At 40.0% G+C, this 24,389-nt stretch overlaps 4 protein-coding genes and 1 pseudogene across 4 annotated transcripts; all 5 read right to left on the bottom strand.

Annotated features, from left to right (window-relative positions):
* Positions 1–2,724: 2,724 nt before the first annotated feature.
* On the bottom strand, positions 2,725–4,413 carry LOC113134583 (acyl-coenzyme A thioesterase 1-like; annotated as a pseudogene).
* Positions 4,414–7,473: 3,060 nt separating this feature from the next.
* Positions 7,474–9,650, bottom strand: LOC113134592 (acyl-coenzyme A thioesterase 1-like). The gene is made up of 3 exons (XM_026314040.1): positions 9,179–9,650; positions 8,792–8,979; positions 7,474–8,378 (listed from the first exon to the last, which is right to left on the bottom strand). Exons 1-3 carry the CDS (start codon positions 9,633–9,635, stop codon positions 7,770–7,772), a joined length of 1,254 nt encoding a protein of 417 aa, XP_026169825.1. The 5' UTR covers positions 9,636–9,650; the 3' UTR covers positions 7,474–7,769.
* A 1,063-nt stretch (positions 9,651–10,713) lies between these two features.
* LOC113134576 (acyl-coenzyme A thioesterase 3-like) lies at positions 10,714–14,067 on the bottom strand. Its single transcript, XM_026314024.1, has 3 exons — positions 13,475–14,067; positions 13,128–13,315; positions 10,714–12,565 (listed from the first exon to the last, which is right to left on the bottom strand). The coding sequence occupies exons 1-3, from the start codon at positions 13,929–13,931 to the stop codon at positions 11,957–11,959; spliced, it is 1,254 nt and encodes a 417-aa protein (XP_026169809.1). The 5' UTR covers positions 13,932–14,067; the 3' UTR covers positions 10,714–11,956.
* Positions 14,068–17,536: 3,469 nt separating this feature from the next.
* Positions 17,537–19,856, bottom strand: LOC113134585 (acyl-coenzyme A thioesterase 1-like). The gene is made up of 2 exons (XM_026314032.1): positions 19,290–19,856; positions 17,537–19,101 (listed from the first exon to the last, which is right to left on the bottom strand). Exons 1-2 carry the CDS (start codon positions 19,744–19,746, stop codon positions 18,305–18,307), a joined length of 1,254 nt encoding a protein of 417 aa, XP_026169817.1. The 5' UTR covers positions 19,747–19,856; the 3' UTR covers positions 17,537–18,304.
* Positions 19,857–22,359: 2,503 nt separating this feature from the next.
* On the bottom strand, positions 22,360–24,281 carry LOC113134605 (putative acyl-coenzyme A thioesterase 6). Its single transcript, XM_026314060.1, is given in 4 exon segments — positions 22,360–23,319; positions 23,559–23,585; positions 23,587–23,747; positions 23,947–24,281. Coding segments are annotated over 4 exon segments (999 nt in total). The 5' UTR covers positions 24,149–24,281; the 3' UTR covers positions 22,360–22,710.
* Between the last annotated feature and the right edge of the window lie 108 nt (positions 24,282–24,389).

Below are 24,389 nucleotides of genomic sequence, written 5' to 3'. Positions count from 1 at the left end.
TAACTATATCAACACAAACACATTAGAAATAAACTCATACCAATAATTAACTAAACATCCCCATAAGTTTGTCTTTTATATTTTTTCATGTGAACTTACTGTTTTATTGTCTTTGCAATGCTGTTGATGCATGTGTGTTATATGTTCAGTTCAAATCCATGTTTCAGACATACATCAGATACATATTTTAGCAACATTCATATGATACGATGCTCAGACTTTGTTTTCAGGATATAACCATTAACCAGGTTACTACTCAAATTATAAATATTTTCATTTGGATGTGCTGTGCACCCCATGACCTCATATTTGTTCCCCTTTTCTTTGTCTTCCTACATTATTAAAATGCTTTTAAATAAAAAGTTAGGAACAGGCTCATTTCTCTGTAAATACAAAGGAGTTAGTGTGTAATAAACGGTGCAAATGGAGACAAGTCAGAAAAAAGACACTTGACTTACCTGCAGTAAAGCAGTTATTGATCTGAGAGGAAAATGATCAGCTGGATTTTAAAGTCCTCTGTTTGCTTCTCTGCTCCTCCTCTGATGATGCACAGTCCAGTCTACTAAGTATTTTGTCTGAACTCAACCTCAGAGACAGAACGTTCTGTCTGTGCTAACAAAAAAGATGTGTGAGGGTCCAGAAGGATCAGTATGTACTTGAACTGTTCCAATGGTCCAACATTGGGATGATGTTTATTTTACTTTCCAATACCATGACAGCACACAGGTCAATATCTTGATCAATAATTAAAATAACAGCTGTTTGATTTTTAACGTACTGAGCATAGGCCATATGGTGAAGTGTATCCTGCAGGAGTGTTTTGAGATGTTTTAGTACATGTTTATTTTTGCTGTGACTGTAACTGATGTTAAACACAATAAATAATGTTGCAGATATAATTATAACAATATATTTCTCGCCTTCATATTCTTTTGATTTCTAATAAGAATAATACAAGTACAGCAAGAACATGTCTTGATCGAGTTTGAGAGTCACACTTGTATTACACTTATTTCTGTTACTGACTGATGTGCTGATGTTTTTCTTAATAAACCTAATACTGGTGTTGTCCATAAATATTAGAAAAGGTGAAACTCTCCAAAGTCATTAGAATGTGCTTTAAATTGCTTGTTTTGTCAGATCAACAGTTGAAAACCTCAGACATTAACGTCATATGTCAAAGAACAACAGATATTAACATGGAAAAAATTCACCACCTTTTGTTCATTTTATAAATCAATCATGGTCAATATAATTTGACTTTTTGGACAAAATAAAATTACAAAAAAAATGTTTTTAGTCTCAAAGTGAAAAAAGGGTTCTACAGAGTAATGTCAATTAAATAAAAACATGTAATGTGAAATAAGTGATTGAGCTTTATTTTAGGGACTCCACCCACCCTGCATGCACTTTTATGTCCCTCTTCCCTCTGGAAGGAGGCTGCGGAGCATTCACAGCAGGACTACCAGACTGAAGAACAGTTTTTTCAATAGCTGTGAGACTGATGAAAACTAAATGTTTATGTGAGACTTGCACTGTCTACACAAATGTGTTTACCTGAGCCATGTTTGCACAATAACAAAGCTATAGTTTCTTCTATCTGGTGCTCAGTACCACATGTGCAATATGTGTCCTAGATTTGTCTAATCTTGTATATAGTATTTTATCTTAGTTTCTTATTTAGATAGTACTGTTTATTATCCTTTGAATCCTTTGAATCTTGAAGCTCTGTGCAGCTGCAAACTTTGTCCAGCAGAGGACGCTCACTAACCTGTGTTTGCCTCAGCTGGGTAAAACCCTCTGATAGTTTAGAAACAAACACAAGAGGGAAGAAATTTAAGAATATTCACCTCTTCATTGTATTTGATTTATTTACAAATGTTCATATGTTATTCTACACCATCACGTTTACTCAACATGTCTTTTCAACTTGATAAGCATCAAATGTCTTTCAGTGTTATGGCAGCACATGCCCTGCACATACTGTGCTGCTGTAATACTATGACTTCCCTAGTGTAAGAAATGTTTTAGTACTACACAGAATATGACCTGACAGGGAACAAAGGAACACAGGAGGTATAAATAGACTCAGGACAGAACTAATTAACACAGATGGAGCTGATCTAAACTGATGAACTAACGAGACACAGGAACTCGAACACCAAAATAAATATCCAACAGGAAATGGAAACCTAGGCTCATAACAGATTGGAAAAATAGGAATGTTGCATGGGCTGTTTGCTTTCATCCACACTCCAGCTTTAAGTAAATCTTCTACTGTGGGGCGAATACACACAGACTCCCTCATTCAGACAGGACACATGAACACGGTGTCATGCACACTCAAAAAAGTTACATCAGTTCACTGCTGTGAATAATGAGAAATGGGTATTTATTTATGTATTAACCATAACATTTGATACCAAAATATTATGCATGTTTTTAATCAGAATCATATATATCATTTTACTTTGAAATGGCAAAAAGAGCAGGTTACTATATTTCAACAGTTTGCATCACCTTTGATAAATTAACTGAAATTCAAAATGAATTAACTTCTGATTGAGGAACATTTCTACTAGCTGAATGTTCATTAATGTGCACAAAACCACATTTTGAAAGTTCTACTCATTACAAAACAAACAAGCATAAACATGATCAACTATAGTTAATTAGCAGCCCTGAGACCTTGAGCTGTGATTATTTCTCTTATCTTATTTGAATCTATAACTTGGGTTTAGTTTGTGCAGCATCACAGCTCAGGTGAGTTTTGAAGAACTCCTGGATCTTTGACCACAGGTGGACTTCAGCTGCAGCATGGGCCCTGGCTTCACCCCCCCACAGGACTACATACGGTAGGACCCTAAAAGCTGGAGGTGCAGTATGGACCATATGGTGCCTCCAGCAAGTGTCCAGCTCCAGGGTACCACACAGTCTCAAAGTTCTCCTTCCCATGGTGCTTCAGTCTCTCCACCATCTGGTCCATGTAAACTTTGCTGTCCAAGCAGAGGTCGTCCTCTGAAGCCACAAAGAGGAAACGTCCCTTGGCTTGTTCAATGGGGACCAGGCTGCCCTTGTTCTTCTCTGCCACAGGATTTTCAAAACCGTACTTCATTATGCTAGCTCCTGATTCAGTGTGAATCAACTTGCTGGTATCAAACAGTAAAGGTGGGATGATTTGTTGGTTTTTATAGTACAGAGGAACAAGCAAAACAGCACTGCAGCCATTAATCCACACTGTGGCCTCAACACCTGGTACAAAAGCAGTAAGTGAAAGTGCAATTTCTCCTCCCTTTGATCGTGATACTATGCGAACTCCTTTACTGCCCACCTGAGAAGAAAAATAAATTAGCAAATAAGAGGTGTTATAATATGTTTAAACACAAAATTCAGGAATTTGGCAATTAAAATAAATATAGTTTGTGTTAAAAGGTTGTAATTTGGAAGATATTCAGTTAAAATGTCAAACTCAAACTGCTAAAGCTTTAACATCAGAAAAACGTGAAAACATATTTGCAGTGAAAGAGGACTGACCCTTTAAAAGCATAATTTACTTCACACAGCTCACCTTTGGTTGTTGTTGTAAATAATCCACAAGCTTCTTTAAAATGGTCCAGATGCATCTGTTTGACATTGTCAGGGTGGTCACTGTAAACTGGTACAGTCAGAACCACAAAGCCTTTGTTGGCCAGCAGACTGGCTCTTTTCTCAGATGCAAAGGTGCAGAGATCCAACACTGCAGGAAATGGACCTTCTCCTGGATCATAAGACATATACAACACGGCAAATTTCTGGAGAGAATCATAGGAAATCTTAGCTCATTACATTGTATGAATCGTTGAATTTAATATTTTGATGCAATGACACTAAACTGTAACAACTACAAACACAGTCATAACTACAGCACTGTATGTTGTACAGACTGTGGTGAAAACATAAAGTACAGAAACATTTACCTGGGGGGGTAAACAGGACTCCCTGAAAATTCTTCCCTTTGACAGGAAGCCGGCTGACCCCGTTTCCAATCAGAAGCCTCTCATTGGTCACCTCTGCCAACATCCTGTCCTCCCTGTCCTCCTCATGTACAGAGAACTTCACCACATGGGGATTTAGTGCACATGGTTTTTGAAACTTTTTGTGCAAGGCATCTGCCTTCATTGACCACAGCAGACCCATGGGTTCAACCCCAACGTAGCTCCCACTGAGTGAGGGGTCTCTGAGCAGGTCTATCTTCCCGCTCCCATCAGCCCTGTAGGTGGCTGAGGAGCTGAACACCACTCCTTTCTCGTCCGTTGATCTGGCTCTCATGGTGACCACCTGCCTCGACCTCAGCCCCTCCACCTTCACCTGAACAGGCTGGTCAAACAAACATCTGGCACTCGGCAGCAGCCTCAGTCTGACTTGGGAGGACATCTTTCCACAGACTACAGATCCTCTCTTCACAGACTACAGATCCTCTCTCCACAGACTACAGATCCTCTCTCCAGAGACTACAGATCCTCTCTTCACAGACTACCGATCCTCTTTTCAGATTACAGATCCTCTCTTCACAGACTACAGATCCTCTTTTCAGACTACAGATCCTCTCTTCACAGACTACACATCCTCTTTTCAGACTACAGCTCCTCTCTTCACAGACAACAGATCCTCTTTTCAGACTACAGCTCCTCTCTTCACAGACTACAGATCCTCTTTTCAGACTACCGATCCTCTCTCCACAGACTACAGATCCTCTCTTCACAGACTACAGATCCTCTTTTCAGCCTACAGATCCTCTCTTCACAGACTACAGATCCTCTCTTCACAGACTACAGATCCTCTTTTCAGCCTACAGATCCTCTTTTCAGACTACAGATCCTCTCTTCACAGACTACAGATCCTCTCTTCATAGACTTTGTCCTGTGGACATAACAAAGTCAGTATGTAGTTACACTAATGGGGAATATTTCATAAGTAAACAAAAAAATCAATAAATTGACCATGACTTCAAGAACTATATCACCATTACTAAACAAAATTTAACAAATTGAACTATACCTCTGATTATCTAAATATCCTTCTGACAATCATATTATATATTTTACTATATTTCTAGTAATAATCTAAACTTTTCATGTGCAGTCATGCAAAACAACAGGCTACACTGCATTATTTGACTATACTGTTGTTGCAATACAGCTGCTCTCGCTGGGATAACAGGATGCAAAAGCTCTGACAAATACAACAGCACCATCCTATTTAAATTTCAACAACAGGTAATAAAGCTTTAAACTGGACCTTGAAATACACAGAAAGCCAATGCAATGAAGTGAGAACCAGAATACTGTGCTCACATGTTTTTTCTGTCAGCAGATGAACAACTGTCTTTTGAACCATCTGTAAACAGTGAAGTAATCATTGATCCAGACGAACTGATAAAGAATTAAAGAATTCTGGATGAGATGTAATGAAGGCGGGCAGCATGGTGGCTGAGTGGTTAGCACTGTTGCCTCACAGCAAGAAGGTCGTGGGTTCGCATCCCGGCCTTTCTGTGTGGAGTTTGCATGTTCTCCCTGTGCTTGCGTGGGTTTACTCCGGGTACTCCGGTTTCCTCCCACAGTCCAAAAACATGCATGTCAGGTTGATTGGTGACTCTAAAATTGCCCGTAGGAGTGAGTGTGAGTGTGTGAGGTTGTCTGTCTTTGTGTGTCTATATGTGGCCCTGCGACAGACTGGTGACCTGTCTAGGGTGTACCCCTGCCTTCCACCCGAGAGAGAGCTGGGATAGGCTCCAGCGGATCCCCGTGACCCTGAACAGGAAAAGCGGGTATAGAAGATGGATGGATGGATGAGATGTAATGAAGGCATGGATGACCACCTCAAACTCACTTCTTGGGAGTTAGAGCTTTGTGTTATTAACAAGTTTCAGCTGGAAAAAAACTCAACAATGTGCTGATTTCCTTATCAATTTTAAAAGCAGATTTAAAGATTATGACAAAATGATGACAAAATAAGGCTAATGGACGATACAGACTGCCATGTTGGCCACCCACAATCATTTCTGTTTTATTTTTATTCAAAGTAAGAAAATCTGACTCCATCCATGCTTGTACATCTTTAAGACAATCCAGAAGAACCTGTATGAAGGCTTAACTGCTTGTGTTTAATAGCAGATAGATTTGCAGATCATCTGCAAAACAGCAAAATTTGATGTTAGATTTTTCAAAAATAGACTAGCAAGGTCAAATTTAAAAGAGCCATTTAGGTAAACTCCAAGATTTTTAACATGTGGGTGACAGTAGGATGACAACAGCCCAGATCACTGTTGACACCATCTAAAACCAGAAGAACTTCCAAACATCATAATTTCAGTTTTCTTGCCATTTAAAGGAAGTAAATTTCTGGACATCCATCTATTAATATCATTGAGACAGTCCAATAAAACACAGGTTGAGGCAGTGCCTGGCTTTAGGGGAAGATAAATTTGAAGGTCATCTGCAAAGCGATGAAATGAAATATTAAGCTTAGAGCAGATAGACCCCAATGGCATATAGAGCACACGAAGGGGTGGGCCTAAGACAGAACCCTGGGGGACACCACAGGAGAGGGGGAGCCTTCCTTGAGCTGTTGGGGCCCATGTTCACAGAAAAGGTCCTCCCAGATAAATAAGTGTTTACAAGCGCCCGTGTTCACTATAATAATAATTTATGGTCGCAAATGTTGGTTACTAAGCCTAAACAAAGCCCTGGCTGCTTCTAAATTAAAGCTTTTCAATGACTGATGGATCCTAGGCTTTAATAGAGCATTGATGGATAGAATTGCATTTCAATTTTAATTATTTTATCTATAAATAAAAAAATCAATGGTGCTCAAGTTGAAACAAATTAGTTAAAAAAAAGTAAGGTTCCACTGAATTAATGAAAACATGTTGGCATCTAGAAGTTGAGTACTACTCTGATGAGTGGTGAAATGTTTCGACCTAAAAACTAGAAGTCCAGCTACCATGACTCAACCTCTAGATAATTTCCCCTGGACAACCAAGAATATTCACAGACAACAGTTGGCATGTTTCGCTAGCTGAAATGTTAGCCAGGTGTCCAAACATTAGGTAGGCCTATTATAGTTTAGTTTAAATAGGCACCACTCTGTGCAACAGCTTGACCCTTGTTTTATTAGCATTTCTTTGTTTTAATGTTGGAAAATTAAGTATGACAAATCAGTTAATAGTATTTTAATATGCAAGAGAGTAACAGGTACAGGGTAATAGTTGACATTTCAGTAACAGGAACTCAAGATGTACACCGCAGACACTCACTTAAATATTTTATGTTGTGTCAGTTTCTACAAATCCCATATAGGGACTAAATGACAACAATGAATATTAAGTTCTAACCATAATGTCTTTGAATCCAGAAACAAAGTTATCCTGTTTGTCTGTGCTGTACACCTCCACTGTCTGAAAACTATTAAAAACATATCAGTGAATTTTTCCTCACAAAAGCAGGGGTCCATCTACTGTCAAGAGCAAGCTGCAAAAGAAAGGCAATCAGTCACAGAGTCAACATTTTTTGCACAGTAAATGTGTGCAATAAGTGTGTCTTACCATTAATTTTTTAATATGTATTAAGCCCATGTCAGGTGAGACTGGTCACAACTTTAGAATAATATAATGAAACATCAATTAAATATTAAAATGTTCTACTCATTACAAAACAACCAAGCATGAACCTAATCATTTATTAGCCCTGATATCATGATCTGTTACTATATGTTTCTTATCTTATTTGTATCTATATTTTGACTTTAGTTTGTGCAGCATCACAGCTCAGGTGAGTTCTGAAGAACTCCTGAATCTTTGACCACAGGTGGACTTCAGCTGCAGCATGGGTCCTGGCCTCCCCCCCCCACAGGACTACATGGGGAACGACCCCATGAAAGCTGGAGGTGCAGTATGGACCATATGGCGGCTCCAGCATGTGTCCAGATCCAGGATAACTCATAGTCTCAAAGTTCTCCTTCCCATGGTGCTTCAGTCTCTCCACTATCTGCTCCATGTAAACCTTACTGTTCAAGCAGAGGTCGTCCTCTGAAGCCACAAAGAGGAACCGTCCCTTGGCTTGTTCAATGGGGACCAGGCTGCCCTTGTTCTTCTCTGCCACAGGATTTTCAAGGGTATAATTGATCATGCTAGCTCCCGATTCAGTGAGAATAATCTTGCTCAAGTCAAATGGTATTGGTGGGATGATTTGTTGGTTCTTATAGTACAGAGGAACACCTGCAACAGCACTGCAGCCATTAATCCACACTACAGCTTCAACACCAGGTACAAAAGCAGCAAGTGAAAGTGCAATTTCTCCTCCCTTTGATCGTGATATTATGCCAACTCCTTTACTGCACACCTGAGAAGAATAATAATAAGATAATAAGAATAAAAATAAGAATAAAAATAAGTTAGCAAATTAGAGGTGTTATAATATGCTTAAACATATTTTTTACTTCAGGAATTGGGCTATGAAGGTAAAACAGCGATTTTGTGTTAAAAGATTGTAATTTGGAAGAAATCCACTTAATATGTCAGAGCTAAACTGCTAAACTGTAAATACTGTTTTCAGTTATGTACAGATTGTGTTACCATGTGGTGACACAACGCCAAATGTTTGTCACACATACCTGGCTATTAATCCAATTCTGATTCTGAACCTCAGAAAAACATGTACAGTTGAACAAGACCTGAATCCAACCTTTGATTTAAAACAAACTTGCAAAATTGTGGACTGACCCTTAAAAGCATAATTTACTTCACACAGCTCACCTTTGGTTGTTGTTGTAAAAAATCCACTGCTTCTTTAAAATGATCCAGATGCATCTGTTTGACATTGTCAGGGCGATCAGTGTAAACTGGTACAGTCAGAACCACAAAGCCTTTGTTGGCCAGCAGACTGGCTCTTTTCTCAGATACAAAGGTGCAGAGATCCAACACTGCAGGAAACGGACCTTCTCCTGGATCATAAGACATATACAACACAGTAAATGTCTATAGAGAATCATAGGAAATCTTAGCTCATTACATTGTATGAATTGTTGAATTTAATATTTTGATGCAATGACACTAAACTGTAACAACTACAAACACAGTCATAACTACAGCACTGTATGTTGTACAGACTGTGGTGAAAACATAAAGTACAGAACTATTTACCTGGGGGGGTAAACAGGACTCCCTGATAATTCCTCCCTTTGACAGGAAGCCGACTGACCCCATTTCCAATCAGAAGCCTCTCATTGGTCACCTCTGCCAACATCCTGTCCTCCCTGTCCTCCTCATGTACAGAGAACTTCACCACATGGGGATTTAGTGCACATGGTTTTTGAAACTTTTTGTGCAAGGCATCTGCCTTCATCGACCACAGCAGACCCATGGGTTCAACCCCAACGTAGCTCCCACTGAGTGAGGGGTCTCTGAGCAGGTCTATCTCCCCGCTCCCATCAGCCCTGTAGGTGGCTGAGGAGCTGAACACCACTCCTTTCTCGTCCGTTGATCTGGCTTTCATGGTGACCACCTGCCTCGACCTCAGCCCCTCCACCTTCACCTGAACAGGCTCGTCAAACAAACATCTGGCACTTGGCAGCAGCCTCAGTCTGACTTGGGAGGACATCTCTCCACAGACTACAGATCCTCTCTCCACAGACTACAGATCCTCTCTCCACAGACTACAGATCCTCTCTTCACAGACTACAGATCCTCTCTCCACAGACTACAGATCCTCTCTCCACAGACTACAGATCCTCTCTCCACAGACTACAGATCCTCTCTTCACAGACTACAGATCCTCTCTCCACAGACTACAGATCGTCTCTCCACAGACTACAGATCCTCTCTCCATAGACTACAGATCCTCTCTCCACAGACTACAGATCCTCTCTTCACAGACTACAGATCCTCTCTCCATAAACTACAGATCCTCTCTTCACAGACCACAGATCCTCCCTCCACAGACTAAAGATCGTCTCTCTACAGACTAAAGATCCTCTCTTCACAGACTACAGATCCTCTCTTCACAGACTACAGATCCTCTCTCCATAATCTACAGATCCTCTCTCCACAGACCACAGATCCTCTCTCCACAGACTAAAGATCGTCTCTCCACAGACTACAGATCCTCTCTGTCATCCTCTCTTCACAGATTTAGAGTTTGTCCTGTGGACATAGCAAAGTCAACAGGTTAGGTAAATGTTCTGCATAGACAAGCACAAGCAGATAACATAGTGACAATGCTATCATTACAAATGAAAAATTAACAAGCCAAATGTATATCAATACAATCCTAAGCTCATACTCTACTTGACCATACAGGTGCTTGTACAGACTCCATTGTATGAAGAGATCTCACAAATTTTGCGTTATTTTTCAATATTTCTTAATATGTATTGATTTAAAAACTTAGTTCAATGGATGTAACACATATATTTCCAAACGTCTGTGTACAGACTGGTACTGGTCACACCTGTCCATATTAACATATGCAATTGTGCAATATTAAGCTTTTTTTTTTTAATGAAGGAAGACAAGATAGTGGTTACACTTGCACCCAATTTTAAAATCTTGGAAAAACACAACATAATTCTTTTCTGTGTATAATATATACAGTAAATATATATTTTAGATATAGCCTAATATGATAAATAAATCCAGTTGGCAATAAATTTGATTCTAAATATATATATTAACACCACTTTTATGGGATGTCACAGAATGGTTAGTTTATTGATTCACTAGGAAACAACAACATAAAAACATTTTTGCATTACAAATCAAATGGTACATTATTTGATAAATGTGACACTTGGGTAATCTCCTAAATGAGCCTTTATGTGAATACAATCTGGATTAAGAGAGAAACTGGTAAATCTGTGCACTGAGCCATGGAAAAAAAAATGACAGGCTACAGGCCCAGTTTCTACTTAAAAGTTTGTGTCAACTTTGTAGTGCAATCGGGTGAATTGATATTGATTGCCTGCAGTAGTTATGAAGTTAAACTATAAAGCCCGAAGTTATAAGTCAAATAATAAAAAATAAAAAGGGTCTATGTGGACAAACAAACAGGCTCAGTGATTGGTCGCTCAGGCACATTTACGCCTCACCGTTCTTCTTTCTGACTGCTGATTGGTCGACTAAACGTGTTTTCTGTCCTAAGATGTATTTTATGATCGACATTGCCTCATTAACAAACATTTAAGAAAGTTAAACTCAGACATGGCTTAGAAACTGACAGCCTGACAGGGTTTATTTAAAAGCTTCATGAGCAGAAGTTCCCCCAGTCATATGTTCCTGATCAGGAACCTTTTGCTAAAGTTATTGATAAACAGGGCTCAGACTGAATTTCAAGAGACAAATTCAACTAATGATGTTCCTATTATGATACAGACAAACGTCTGAAAACATTTCCTTTGTTCACTTAAAATGACTTAAATCATCATAACTGTGCTTAACAAATTTCACACATGAGAAACACTGAATTAGTTTATAGCAGTATATTTGTTTAATGTTCCAAATTTGGAACATCAAGCATGAAGATGATCTTTTAGCAGTTCATTTACACTGTAGGCTATTGAACAGTCAGGAGGTTCTGGGTACAAGTTCCAGTGTGATACAACAGAACATACAGTGTGTTGCATAACTCTACCCTCTTGCCTAATCTATGGATGTACTATAGGTTAGGTTTACCAGACTGTTATTAAAAGGACGTCATAAATTAACACATTATTTCTAGAGGTTTTTGGTACAGTTTACACAAAAAGACATGGACTAATTATTGATACTGTGCTACAAGTGTAACTGTTCTATGATCAATAATTAAAATAGAGCAAATTTTCAGAATTGTGGATTAGATTGTGATTTCCACTTAATAAATGCAGTGATTTTATCAATGTGTTGTTTGTTTTTATCAATGTGTTGTTTGTATCGCTATAGCTACATCTATAACCTGGCTTTATTCTGTGCAGCATCACATTTCAAGTGAGTTCTGAGGAAGTCCTGCATCTTCTTCCACATGTGGACTTCAGCTGCAGCATGGGCTCTGGGTTCACCCCCCCACAGGACCGGGAAGCGAATGAGCCCATGTAAAGCGGAGGGGCAGTATGGACCATATGGTGGCTCCAATAAATGACCAGCTTCAGGGTAACACACAGTCTCAAAGTTCTCCTTCCTATGGTGCTTCAGTCTCTCCGCCATCTCATCCATGTAAGCCTTGCTGTCCCAGTTGAGGTCGTCCCCAGAAGCTATAAAGAGGAAGTGTCCCTTGGCTTGTTCAATGGGGACCAGACTGCCCTTGTTCTTCTCTGTCACGGCATCTTCAAGACCATATCTGATTATGCTAGCTCCTGATTCAGTGCGAATTACCTTGTTGAAGTCAAACGGTAATGTTGAGAGAATCTGGCGGTTCTTATAGTACACAGGAACACCCACAATGGAGCTGCAGCCATTAATCCACACTACAGCCTCAATACCTGGTACAAAAGCAGCAAGTGAAAGTGCGATATCAGCTCCCTTTGACCGTGATATTATCCCAACTCCTTTACTGCCCACCTGAGAAGAAAAACATGCTAGTTAGAGGCAATAAAATATGTTTCAACACAGAGTCCAGGAACAAAATCCACAGCACCCCAAATTAATCTTAAATATGTTAGACAGGTTCAGTAATAGTGTGTAAACATGAAAAACAAATCAGGGAGAGATCATTTAGTCACACTCCACTCTGGGTTTCTGTTTTTCCCCACTACTGTCGCCGATCAAGTTTTTACACTTTTTCAGAAAAGTTCCTATTTTTTATGCCACGACACTCCCCTGATCAGTTTCTGCTCATTGACTCACCTGTAGCTCATCTCTTTCATTACCACCTGTCTGCTGTGGCAGCAGTCAGCCACAACATTACTGCTGTAGTTTTCTAGCCACTGAGTCTTTTGCTGTATTTACTTTGCCAGATTCATGGACTCTGCGTTGACTGCTCATACTCTGCTCCTGATTTTTTCTGCATCATCAAACCAAAAAACTTATGTTGCCTATCTGTGACAACTGACCTTTGCTTTAAGACAGAATAAAAAATTGTCAACATGTCCTCTAAAACAATCATTAAATTCACACAGCTCACCTTTGGTTGTTGTTGTAAAAAATCCACTGCTTCTTTAAAATGGTCCAGATTTGTCTGTTTGACATTGTCAGGGTGGTCACTGTAAACTGGTACAGCCAGAACCACAAAGCCTTTGTTGGACAGCAGACTGGCTCTTTTCTCAGATGCAAAAGTGGACAGATCCAACACTGCAGGAAATGGACCATCTCCTGGATCATAAGACATAAACAACACAGTAAATGTCAATTATTGATCAAATGAAATTCTGGATCTTATATAATATGCATTCTTGATATACAGAATCACTCTTATTATTACACAAAATGTAGTTAGATTGTAGTGAAAACAGAAAGTGCAGAATTATTCACCTGGGGGGGTAAACAGGACTCCCTGAAAATTCCTCCCTTTGACAGGAACCCGGCTGACCCCGTTTCCAATCAGAAGCCTCTCATTGGTCACCTCTGCCAACATCCTGTCCTCCCTGTCCTCCTCATGCACAGAGAACTTCACCACATGGGGATGTAGTGCGTTGTTCTTGAAAAAGTACTTGTGCAAGGCATCTGCCTTCAGCGACCACAGCAGACCCATGGGTTCAACCCCAACGTAGCTCCCACTGAGTGAGTGGTCTCTGAGCAGGTCTATCTTCCCGCTCCCATCAGCCCTGTAGGTGGCTGAGGAGCTGAACACCACTCCTTTCTCGTCCGTTGATCTGGCTCTCATGGTGACCACCTGCCTCGACCTCAGCCCCTCCACCTTCACCTGAACAGGCTGGTCAAACAAACATCTGGCACTTGGCAGCAGCCTCAGTCTGACTTGGGAGGACATCTCTTCACAGAATACAGATCCTCTCTCCACAGACTACAGATCCTCTCTCCACAGACTACAGATCCTCTCTTCACAGACTACAGATCCTCTCTCCACAGACTACAGATCCTCTCTTCACAGACTACAGATCCTCTCTCCACAGACTACAGATCCTCTCTCCACAGACTGCAGATCCTCTCTCCACAGACTGCAGATCCTCTCTTCACAGACTGCAGATCCTCTCTTCACAGACTACAGATCCTCTCTCCACAGACTACAGATCCTCTCTCCACAGACTACAGATCCTCTCTTCACAGACAGCAGATCCTCTTTTCAGACTACAAACCCTCTCTTCACAGACTACAGATCCTCTCTCCACAGACTACAGATCCTCTCTCCACAGACTACAGATCCTCTCTCCACAGACTACAGATCCTCTTTTCAGACTACAGACCCTCTCTTCACAGACTACAGATCCTCTCTCCACAGACTACAGATCCTCTCTCCACAGACTACAGATCCTCTCTTCACAGACTACAGATCCTCTCTCCACAGACGTAGAGTTTGTCCCGTGACTGTGACAGTAAATATGAAAAAATTAAGTGTCAACACAATAATTACAAGACAAAACAGAAAACACAACTGAAAAGCCAGAATATGTATGAGATGATTAATGTGTAGGTGACTTTGGTGCCAGTTATGTTTCCAAATACAGTAACGATAGTTATCAATCAATCAGTCACGGTGGGAACCGTTAACACCGAGAAAGACCTGACGTCACAGGACTGAGACGAGACTAAAGTTAATGGTATCGTTAACGTAAAAACGTTAACGTAAAAGGCGGAGCTTACGTTGACGTTACCGGATTGTTGTTTTTTTAACGGCTTGACCATAGTTGACGTTAGTGAACCCAGAGTGTTAGAAACAGGGCGTCTTAAAAAGCTTAAATCAGCCATCGTTGTGCTAGTAGCCAGTTAGCTTAGCCACAGCATAACCTTAGAGTGATGTTACTTCTCCGTTGGAGAGCTAACGTTAGCTAACGTAACGTTAACTGCTGTGGGTAAATCTCAGTCACAAACCACCAAACTTGTCATTTCAAACTCCTTTACTGGTTTAATCGTCTTCCATTCTTCAACTAGCTAGTTCATGTAACACGTTAGTGACTTCTGTTATTTGAGCCACACGACTGACTGATTTATCTCGGCCAAAGTTTACTGACTCTGTATCGACACTGTGCTCGGGTTTTTAGTCGGTGTGACACTTTAAAAATCAGACTTTCTAATGTTCAGTGGTTTAACATTTGGATGGGACAAATGCAGATGTCTCCAGTATTGGGTGGGGGGACATGTCCAACCCGTCCCCCGTATTAAACCCGGTCAGTGTGTAAACGCACCGAATCTGATCCTCTTTCAACCCAAGACTCTGATGCAGGACAAATCAACATGTTTACATGTCACTACATGAATCAAACACTCAGTTCCAATCAGTCACAGACTATTATTGCACTTCTCCAAGAATAAACTGGCTGTTACTGACCTGATTCACCTTTCCTGGTATAAACACTGCTGGTTCCTGTGGATGAAGCTCAGTGCAGCTGCAAACTTTGTCCAGCAGAAGACGCTCACTAACCTGTGTTTGTTTTACACAACTGAGGGAAACACAAAACATCAATGATAGAATATTCACCTCAATAATATATTTAAATCATTGTATTTGATTATTTGCATTTTTATATACATAATATTTCTATGCCACCACATTTACTCAACAGTATGTGTTTGACAACTGCACTTACTTTGCAGATTTTCTTTAAATTGCACATTATAGCACAGTCCCCTTTAAGGCAGAAGATACAAGTGTTTATGTGATTATTTTGCAAGTCTCAAGTCTCTAATGGTTGAGAGTAGCAATCTAGTCTCCTACATGCAGTCCAAACTGCCTAGAAATCTGCACTGATATATCTTAATTATTGCAAACCATGTACTGTATTATAATCACTCCATTATCTATTAATATATACAGTATCAGCACTGATTAGTTGTTTGGTTGATGACTAAACTGGCTATTACTATGTGGTATATGAAAAAAAAAACACACCCCCCTGCCACAAAATCATGTAAATGACTTTATTTACCTGATTTCATTCCAGGTCTGTAATATTGTCTTCAGTGTCATCTAAGAAGTGAACTAAGAATGTATGTCTAGTTTGTGAAATTGACTTATCTGTCTGTTGTTTACAGTTGACTTTCAGCTTATACATTTCCTTAATGTTAATGAGCTGAACAACCTAAAAAAGTCAATTAAAGACTGTTCGCATGTCCCAGAACCGGAGCCCAAACCAAGCCTTTTAAGAACAAGTCTGAAATCAAGTCTCAAGTCACTGTATGTGTGATTTAAGACTTGAGTTAAAATCCCAAGTCTAAATCCAAGACTTTATCTATGGTGTTTATTTATACAAACTGTGCTGCTGCAACACTCTAACTTCCCTTTGGGACTGACCATCTACCTGCCTGTCTATAATCAATAACTAAAAACAGAATTTACAATTTTTTTTAATATTATACCAGAAATGACTTAAAATTACAAAAGATTACAAGACAGCCACTAAAACTATTTGCCAGGCCTGAGTTATAAATGCAATGTTCTATAATAGCATCTATAATTTGGCTTTAGTCTGTGTAGCATCACAGCTCAGGTGAGCTCTTGGAACTCCTGGATCTTCTTCCACAGGTGAACTTCAGCTGTTGTGTGGGCCCTGGACTGACCCCCCCACAGGACTGGTTTGCCTGCAACCCAATGAAAGCTGGACGGGCAGAATGGACCATAAGGTGGCTCCAGCCAGTGTCCAGCTCCAGGGTAACACAGAGACTCAAAGTTCTCTTTCCCATGGCGCTTCAGTCTCTCCACCATCTGGTCCATGTAAGCCTTGCTGTCCCAGTTGAGGTCGTCCTCTGAAGCTATAAAGAGGAAACATCCCTTGGCTTGTTCAGTGGGGACCAGACTGCCCTTGTTCTCCTCTGCCAGGAGATTGTGCACAGCATACTTGACCACGCTAGCCCCTGACTCTCTACTGTGAATAACAGAATAATCTCTACTAAGCAGGATTTAAATCTGTTTCCATGAATCACAACCAGGCCACAGCAACCACGTCCTGGGGGACAGGTTTATTTCTGTTGTGGCAAAATCACCTGAACTTAATATTTAAGTAATGAAAAAAAATTGACATCACAAAGTAGAGACTGTGTAAAACAAGTTATCTTCCAGGGACCTAATATTTAACAAGCCAAATAAGCAGAGGCATCAAATGAAACCTTTCAAAATTGGAAGAACTAGGCAACAGGGTAACAGCCTTATTAAAATAAAAGTATTAGGGTGAGTTTTAGTATATATGCTTCATTGTAGACAAAGCCCCAGTGTACCACTGAAAATGTTTGTCATGTTTTGCTGGATAAAATGTCAGCTACGTGTCCAAACACTGGGTATTGTAGTTTAGTTTCTGGAACAATTGTTATAACAACATTGTTTATTTAGTTAAAAAATGGCATTAAGAATTAAATTAAGCACCACACTGTGCTACAACTTGAGGCTTGTTTTTTTTTACATTTATTTGTTTACATGTTGGAAAATCAAGTTTGCAAACAGCATTTACAGCATTTACAGAGTATAAGCTGAGGCTTCAGTAACAGGCACTCATGATGTACACTGCAAAACTTGGTAATGAGACAAGATGAGATAATTTGGAAGAAATTTTTAAAAAATCTTTAAGTTCAACTTGAATGAAATGTGTCCATATACAAGACCGAAAAATACCAAATAGAAAATATCAGCTTACACAGTATCTTTCTCAATGAGAGGAAGGACAATTTACTACTACAGTCTAAATAAGTCTCGGGCCACAGGGCCCATATAGAATGAAAGAAATGTGGGTGGTGATTTTATGTGTTTCTGTTAATTTACACAAATCCCAACATTGAATTTGAAATTCTCACCATAACGTTGTTTAATACAGAAACAGGTTTCTTTTATTTGTCTATGCTGTAAACCTCCATAGTTGTCTGAAACGTTCATCACACTGTTACACCAAATGACACAGGTCCTTCTGTTTTCAAGAGTGACATCCATGTTTGAGATCTCTGCAAAATGCTAAATGCATCTTACTATGTTCGTCTTTTAAACATATTCAGCCCATACTAAGTTAAAATGAATCACATAAATAATATTTAAAGGAAAAACATTAAAAGTAATATTATATTGTATAATTATATAATGTATTATATAATATTCAAAGTTCTACCCAAAAGAAGAAGCATAAACATGATCTGCTATAATTACGCAGCAGCCGTGTTATCGTGATTTGCTATTATATTTTTATATTTTTCTTATCTTATTTGAATCTATAATTTCGCTTTAGTTTGTGCAGCATCACAGCTCAGGTGAGTTCTGAAAAACTCCTGGATCTTTGACCACAGGTGGACTTCAGCTTCAGCATGGGCCCTGGCTTCACCCCCCCACAGGACTACATGGTGAACTAGCCTATGAAAGCTGGAGGCGCAGTATGGACTATAAGGTGGCTCTAGCAGGTGTCCAGCTCCAGGGTAACACAGAGTCTCAAAGTTCTCCTTCCCATGGCGCTTCAGTCTCTCCGCCATCTGGTCCATGTAAGCCTTGCTGTCCCAGTTAAGGTCGTCCTCTGAAGCCACAAAGAGGAAATGTCCCTTGGCTTGTTCAATGGGGACCAGGCTGTCCTTGTTCTCCTCTGCCAGGGGATCTCCAAGACCATACTTGAGTATGCTAGCTCCTGACTCAGTGGTAATGATCTTAGTGATGTCAGACCTTAAGGGTGAGATGATTTGATGATTCTGATAATAAAGAGGAACACCTACAACAGCATTGCAGCTATTAATGGACACTACAGCTTTAACACCTGATACAAAAGCAGCAAGTGAAAGTGCGATATCACCTCCCTTTGATCGTGCCATTATGCCAACTCCTTTACTGCCCACTTTTGGTTGTTGTTGTAAAAAATCCACTGCTTCTTTAAAATGGTCCAGATGTATCTGTTTGACATTGTCAGGGTGGTCAGTGTAAACTGGTACAGTCAGAACCATAAACCCTCTGCTGGCCAGCAGACTGGCTCTTTTCTCAGACATTAAGGTGCAGAGATCCAACACTGCAGGAAATGGACCTTCTCCTGGATCACAAGACATATACAACACGGTAAATGTCTATAGAGAATCATAGGAAATCTTAGCTCATTACATAATGTGCATCCTTGAAATTCTGATGCAATGACACTAAACTGATACAACTACTACAAACAGTGATAACTACAGTACTGTATGTTGTACAGACTGTGGTGAAAAGTACAGAACTATTTACCTGGGGGGGTAAACAGGACTCCCTGATAATTCCTCCCTTTGACAGGAACCCGGCTGACCCCGTTTCCAATCAGAAGCCTCTCATTGGTCACCTCTGCCAACATCCTGTCCTCCCTGTCCTCCTCATGCACAGAGAACCTCACCACATGGGGATTTAGTGCACATGGTTTTTGGAACCTTTTGTGTAAGGCGTCTGCCTTCATGGACCACAGCAGACCCATGGGTTCAACCCCAACGTAGCTCCCACTGAGTGAGGGGTCTCTGAGCAGGTCTATCTCTCCGCTCCCATCAGCCCTGTAGGTGGCTGAGGAGCTGAACACCACTCCTTTCTCGTCCGTTGATCTGGCTCTCATGGTGACCACCTGCCTCGACCTCAGCCCCTCCACCTTCACCTGAACAGGCTGGTCAAACAAACATCTGGCACTCGGCAGCAGCCTCAGTCTGACTTGGGAGGACATCTCTCCACAGGCTACAGATCCTCTCTCCACAGACAACAGATCCTCTCTCCACAGACTACAGATCCTCTCTTCGAAGACTGCAGATCCTCTCTTCAAAGACTACAGATCCTCTATTCACAGACTACAGACCCTCTCTTCACAGACTGCAGATCCTCTTTTCAGACTACAGACCCTCTCTTCACAGACTACAGATCCTCTCTTCACAGACTACAGATCGTCTCTCCACAAACTACAGATCCTCTCTCCACAGACCACAGATCCTCTTTTCAGGCTACAGATCATCCCTTCACAGACTACAGCTCCTCTCTCCACAGACTACAGATCCTCTTTTCAGGCTACAGATCATCCCTTCACAGACTACAGCTCCTCTCTCAACAGACTACAGATCCTCTCTCCACAGACTACAGATCCTCTCTCCACAGACTACAGATCCTCTCTCTCCACAGACTGCAGATCCTCTTTTCAGAATACAGACCCTCTCTCCACAGACTTAGTCTTGTGGACATAACTTTCCCTAGGGGGGTAAAAAAGTTAATAAGAAAGGTATAATTTTTTGTAAAATGTGATATAGGATACACATAATCAATGAATCCATTATGAGTTCAATAACTATATCAACACAAACACATTAGAAATAAACTCATACCAATAATTAACTAAACATCCCCATAAGTTTTTCTTTCATACTTTTTCATGTGAACTTACTGTTTTACTGTCTTTGCAATGCTGTTGATGCATGTGTGTTATATGTTCAGTTCAAATCCATGTTTCAGACATACATCAGATACATATTTTAGCAACATTCATATGATACGATGCTCAGACTTTGTTTTCAGGATATAACCATTAACCAGGTTACTACTCAAATTATAAATATTTTCATTTGGATGTGCTGTGCACCCCATGACCTCATATTTGTTCCCCTTTTCTTTGTCTTCCTACATTATTAAAATGCTTTTAAATAAAAAGTTAGGAACAGGCTCATTTCTCTGTAAATACAAAGGAGTTAGTGTGTAATAAAGGGTGCAAATGGAGACAAGTCAGAAAAAAGACACTTGACTTACCTCCAGTAAAGCAGTTGTTGATCTGAGAGGAAAATGATCCGCTGGGTTTTAAAGTCCTCTGTTTGCTTCTCTGCTCCTCCTCTGATGATGCACAGTCCAGTCTACTAAGTATTTTGTCTGAACTCAACCTCAGAGACAGAACGTTCTGTCTGTGCTAACAAAAAAGATGCCTGAGGGTTCAGATGGATCAGTATGTACTTGGACTGTTCCCATGATCCAACATTGGGATGATGGTTATTTTACTTTCCAATACCATGACAGCACACAGGTCAATATCTTGATCAATAATTAAAATAACAGCTGTTTGATTTTTAACATACTGAGCATATGGCCATATGATGAAGTGTATCCTGCAGGAGTGTTTTGAGATGTTTTAGTACATGTTTTATTTTTGCTGTGACTGTAACTTATGTTAATACAATATATAATGTTGCTGATATAATTATAACAATATATTTCTCGCCTTCATTTCTTTTGATTTCTAATAAGAAAAATACAAGTACAGCAAGAAACATGTCTTGATCGAGTTTGAGAGTCACACTTGTATTACACTTATTTCTGTTACTGACTGATGTGCTGATGTTTTTCTTAATAAACCTAATACTGGTTTTCTCCATAAGATATTAGAAAAAGGTGAAACTCTCCAAAGTCATTAGAATGTGCTTAAAATTGCTTGTTTTGTCAGATCAACAGTTGAAAACCTCAGACCTTAACGTCATATGTCAAAGAACAACAGATATTAACATGAAAAAAATTCACCCCCTTTTGTTCATTTTATAAATCAATCATGGTCAATATAATTTGACTTTTTGGACAAAATAAAATTACAAAAAAATGTTTTTAGTCTCATAGTGAAAAAAAGGGTTCTACAGAGTAATGTCAATTTAATAAAAACATGTAATGTGAAATAAGTGATTGTGCTTTATTTTAGGGACTCCACCCACCCTGCATGCACTTTTATGTCCCTCTTCCCTCTGATAGTTTAGAAACAAACACAAGAGGGATGAAATTTAAGAATATTCACCTCTTCATTGTATTTGATTATTTACAAATGTTCATATGTTATTCTACACCATCACGTTTACTCAACATGTCTTTTCAACTTGATAAGCATCAAATGTCTTTCAGTGTTATGGCAGCACATGCCCTGCACATACTGTGCTGCTGTAATACTATGACTTCCCTAGTGTAAGAAATGTTTTAGTACTACACAGAATATGACCTGAAAGGGAACAAAGGAACACAGGAGGTATAAATAGACTCAGGACAGAACTAATTAACACAGATGGAGCTGATCTAAACTGATGAACTTACGAGACACAGGAAACCAGAACACCAAAATCAAAGTCCAACAGGAAACGGAAACCTAGGCTCATAACAGATTGGAAAAATAGGAATGTTGCATGGGCTGTTTGCTTTCATCCACACTCCAGCTTTAAGTAAATCTTCTACTGTGGGGTGAATACACACAGACTCCCTCATTCAGACAGGACACACGAACACAGTGTCATGCACACTCAAAAAAGTTACATCAGTTCACTGCTGTGAATAATGAGAAATGGGTATTTATTTATGTATTAACCATAACATTTGATAGGAAAAATATTATGCATGTTTTTAATCAGAATCATATATATCATTTTACTCTGAAATGGCAAAAAGAGCAGGTTACTATATTTCAACAGTTTGCATCACCTTTGATAAATTAACTGAAATTCAAAATGAATTAACTTCTGTTTGAGTTACATTTCTACTAGCTGAATGTTCATTAATGTGCACAAAACCACATTTTGAAAGTTCTACTCATTACAAAACAAATAAAGCATAAACATGATCAACTATAGTTAATTAGCAGCCCTGAGACCTTGATCTGTTATTATTTCTCTTATCTTATTTGCATCTATAACTTGGGTTTAGTTTGTGCAGCATCACAGCTCAGGTGAGTTTTGAAGAACTCCTGGATCTTTGACCACAGGTGGACTTCAGCTGCAGCATGGGCCCTGGCTTCACCCCCCCACAAGACTACATAGGGTAGGACCCTATGAAAGCTGGAGGTGCAGTATGGACCATATGGTGCCTCCAGCAAGTGTCCAGCTCCAGGGTACCGCACAGTCTCAAAGTTCTCCTTCCCATGGTGCTTCAGTCTCTCCACCATCTGGTCCATGTAAACTTTGCTGTCCAAGCAGAGGTCGTCCTCTGAAGCCACAAAGAGGAAACGTCCCTTGGCTTGTTCAATGGGGACCAGGCTGCCCTTGTTCTTCTCTGCCACAGGATTTTCAAAACCGTACTTCATTATGCTAGCTCCTGATTCAGTGTGAATCAGCTTGTTGGTGTCAAACAGTAAAGGTGGGAAGATTTGTTGGTTCTTATAGTACAAAGGAACAGGCAAAACAGCACTGCAGCCATTAATCCACACTGTGGCCTCAACACCTGGTACAAAAGCAGCAAGTGAAAGTGCAATTTCTCCTCCCTTTGATCGTGATACTATGCGAACTCCTTTACTGCCCACCTGAGAAGAAAAATAAATTAGCAAATAAGAGGTGTTATAATATGTTTAAACACACAAAATTCAGGAATTTGGCAATTAAAATAAATATAGTTTGTGTTAAAAGGTTGTAATTTGGAAGATATTCAGTTAAAATGTCAAACTCAAACTGCTAAAGCTTTAACATCAGAAAAACGTGAAAACATATTTGCAGTGAAAGAGGACTGACCCTTTAAAAGCATAATTTACTTCACACAGCTCACCTTTGGTTGTTGTTGTAAATAATCCACAAGCTTCTTTAAAATGGTCCAGATGCATCTGTTTGACATTGTCAGGGTGGTCACTGTAAACTGGTACAGTCAGAACCACAAAGCCTTTGTTGGCCAGCAGACTGGCTCTTTTCTCAGATGCAAAGGTGCAGAGATCCAACACTGCAGGAAATGGACCTTCTCCTGGATCATAAGACATATACAACACGGCAAATTTCTGGAGAGAATCATAGGAAATCTTAGCTCATTACATTGTATGAATCGCTGAATTTAATATTTTGATGCAATGACACTAAACTGTAACAACTACAAACACAGTCATAACTACAGCACTGTATGTTGTACAGACTGTGGTGAAAACATAAAGTACAGAACTATTTACCTGGGGGGGTAAACAGGACTCCCTGAAAATTCCTCCCTTTGACAGGAACCCGGCTGACCCCGTTTCCAATCAGAAGCCTCTCATTGGTCACCTCTGCCAACATCCTGTCCTCCCTGTCCTCCTCATGCACAGAGAACTTCACCACATGGGGATTTAGTGCACATGGTTTTTGAAACTTTTTGTGTAAGGCGTCTGCCTTCATCGACCACAGCAGATCCTCTCTCCACAGACTTACCGATCCTCTCTTCACAGACTACAGATCCTCTCTCCACAGACTACAGATCCTCTCTCCACAGACTACAGATCCTCTCTCCACAGACTACAGATCCTCTCTCCACAGACTACAGATCCTCTCTCCACAGACTACAGATCCTCTCTTCACAGACTGCAGATCCTCTCTCCACAGACTGCAGATCCTCTCTCCACAGACTACAGATCCTCTC

This window comes from Mastacembelus armatus, chromosome 17 (genome assembly GCF_900324485.2).
Source record: "Mastacembelus armatus chromosome 17, fMasArm1.2, whole genome shotgun sequence".
In the NCBI taxonomy this organism is placed as follows: Eukaryota; Metazoa; Chordata; class Actinopteri; order Synbranchiformes; family Mastacembelidae; genus Mastacembelus; species Mastacembelus armatus.
Note: the sequence above shows the minus strand (reverse complement) of the source record. Positions and strands in the feature narration are given on the sequence as shown.

What these genes read in the sequence shown, in the direction of transcription:
- LOC113134585 (XM_026314032.1), bottom strand. Translation starts at nt 19,746, where the DNA reads ATGTCCTCCCAAGTCAGACTGAGGCTGCTGCCGAGTGCCAGATGTTTG. An exon ending in AGTCCTGTTTACCCCCCCAG is followed by an intron (nt 19,102 to 19,289) that starts GTAAATAGTTCT and finishes CTTGTGATCCAG; the next exon opens with GAGAAGGTCCATTTCCTGCA.
- LOC113134592 (XM_026314040.1), bottom strand. Translation starts at nt 9,635, where the DNA reads ATGTCCTCCCAAGTCAGACTGAGGCTGCTGCCAAGTGCCAGATGTTTG. An exon ending in AGTCCTGTTTACCCCCCCAG is followed by an intron (nt 8,980 to 9,178) that starts GTAAATAGTTCT and finishes CTTATGATCCAG; the next exon opens with GAGAAGGTCCGTTTCCTGCA. An exon ending in TTTTACAACAACAACCAAAG is followed by an intron (nt 8,379 to 8,791) that starts GTGAGCTGTGTG and finishes TATTCTTCTCAG; the next exon opens with GTGTGCAGTAAAGGAGTTGG.
- LOC113134576 (XM_026314024.1), bottom strand. Translation starts at nt 13,931, where the DNA reads ATGTCCTCCCAAGTCAGACTGAGGCTGCTGCCAAGTGCCAGATGTTTG. An exon ending in AGTCCTGTTTACCCCCCCAG is followed by an intron (nt 13,316 to 13,474) that starts GTGAATAATTCT and finishes CTTATGATCCAG; the next exon opens with GAGATGGTCCATTTCCTGCA. An exon ending in TTTTACAACAACAACCAAAG is followed by an intron (nt 12,566 to 13,127) that starts GTGAGCTGTGTG and finishes TTTTCTTCTCAG; the next exon opens with GTGGGCAGTAAAGGAGTTGG.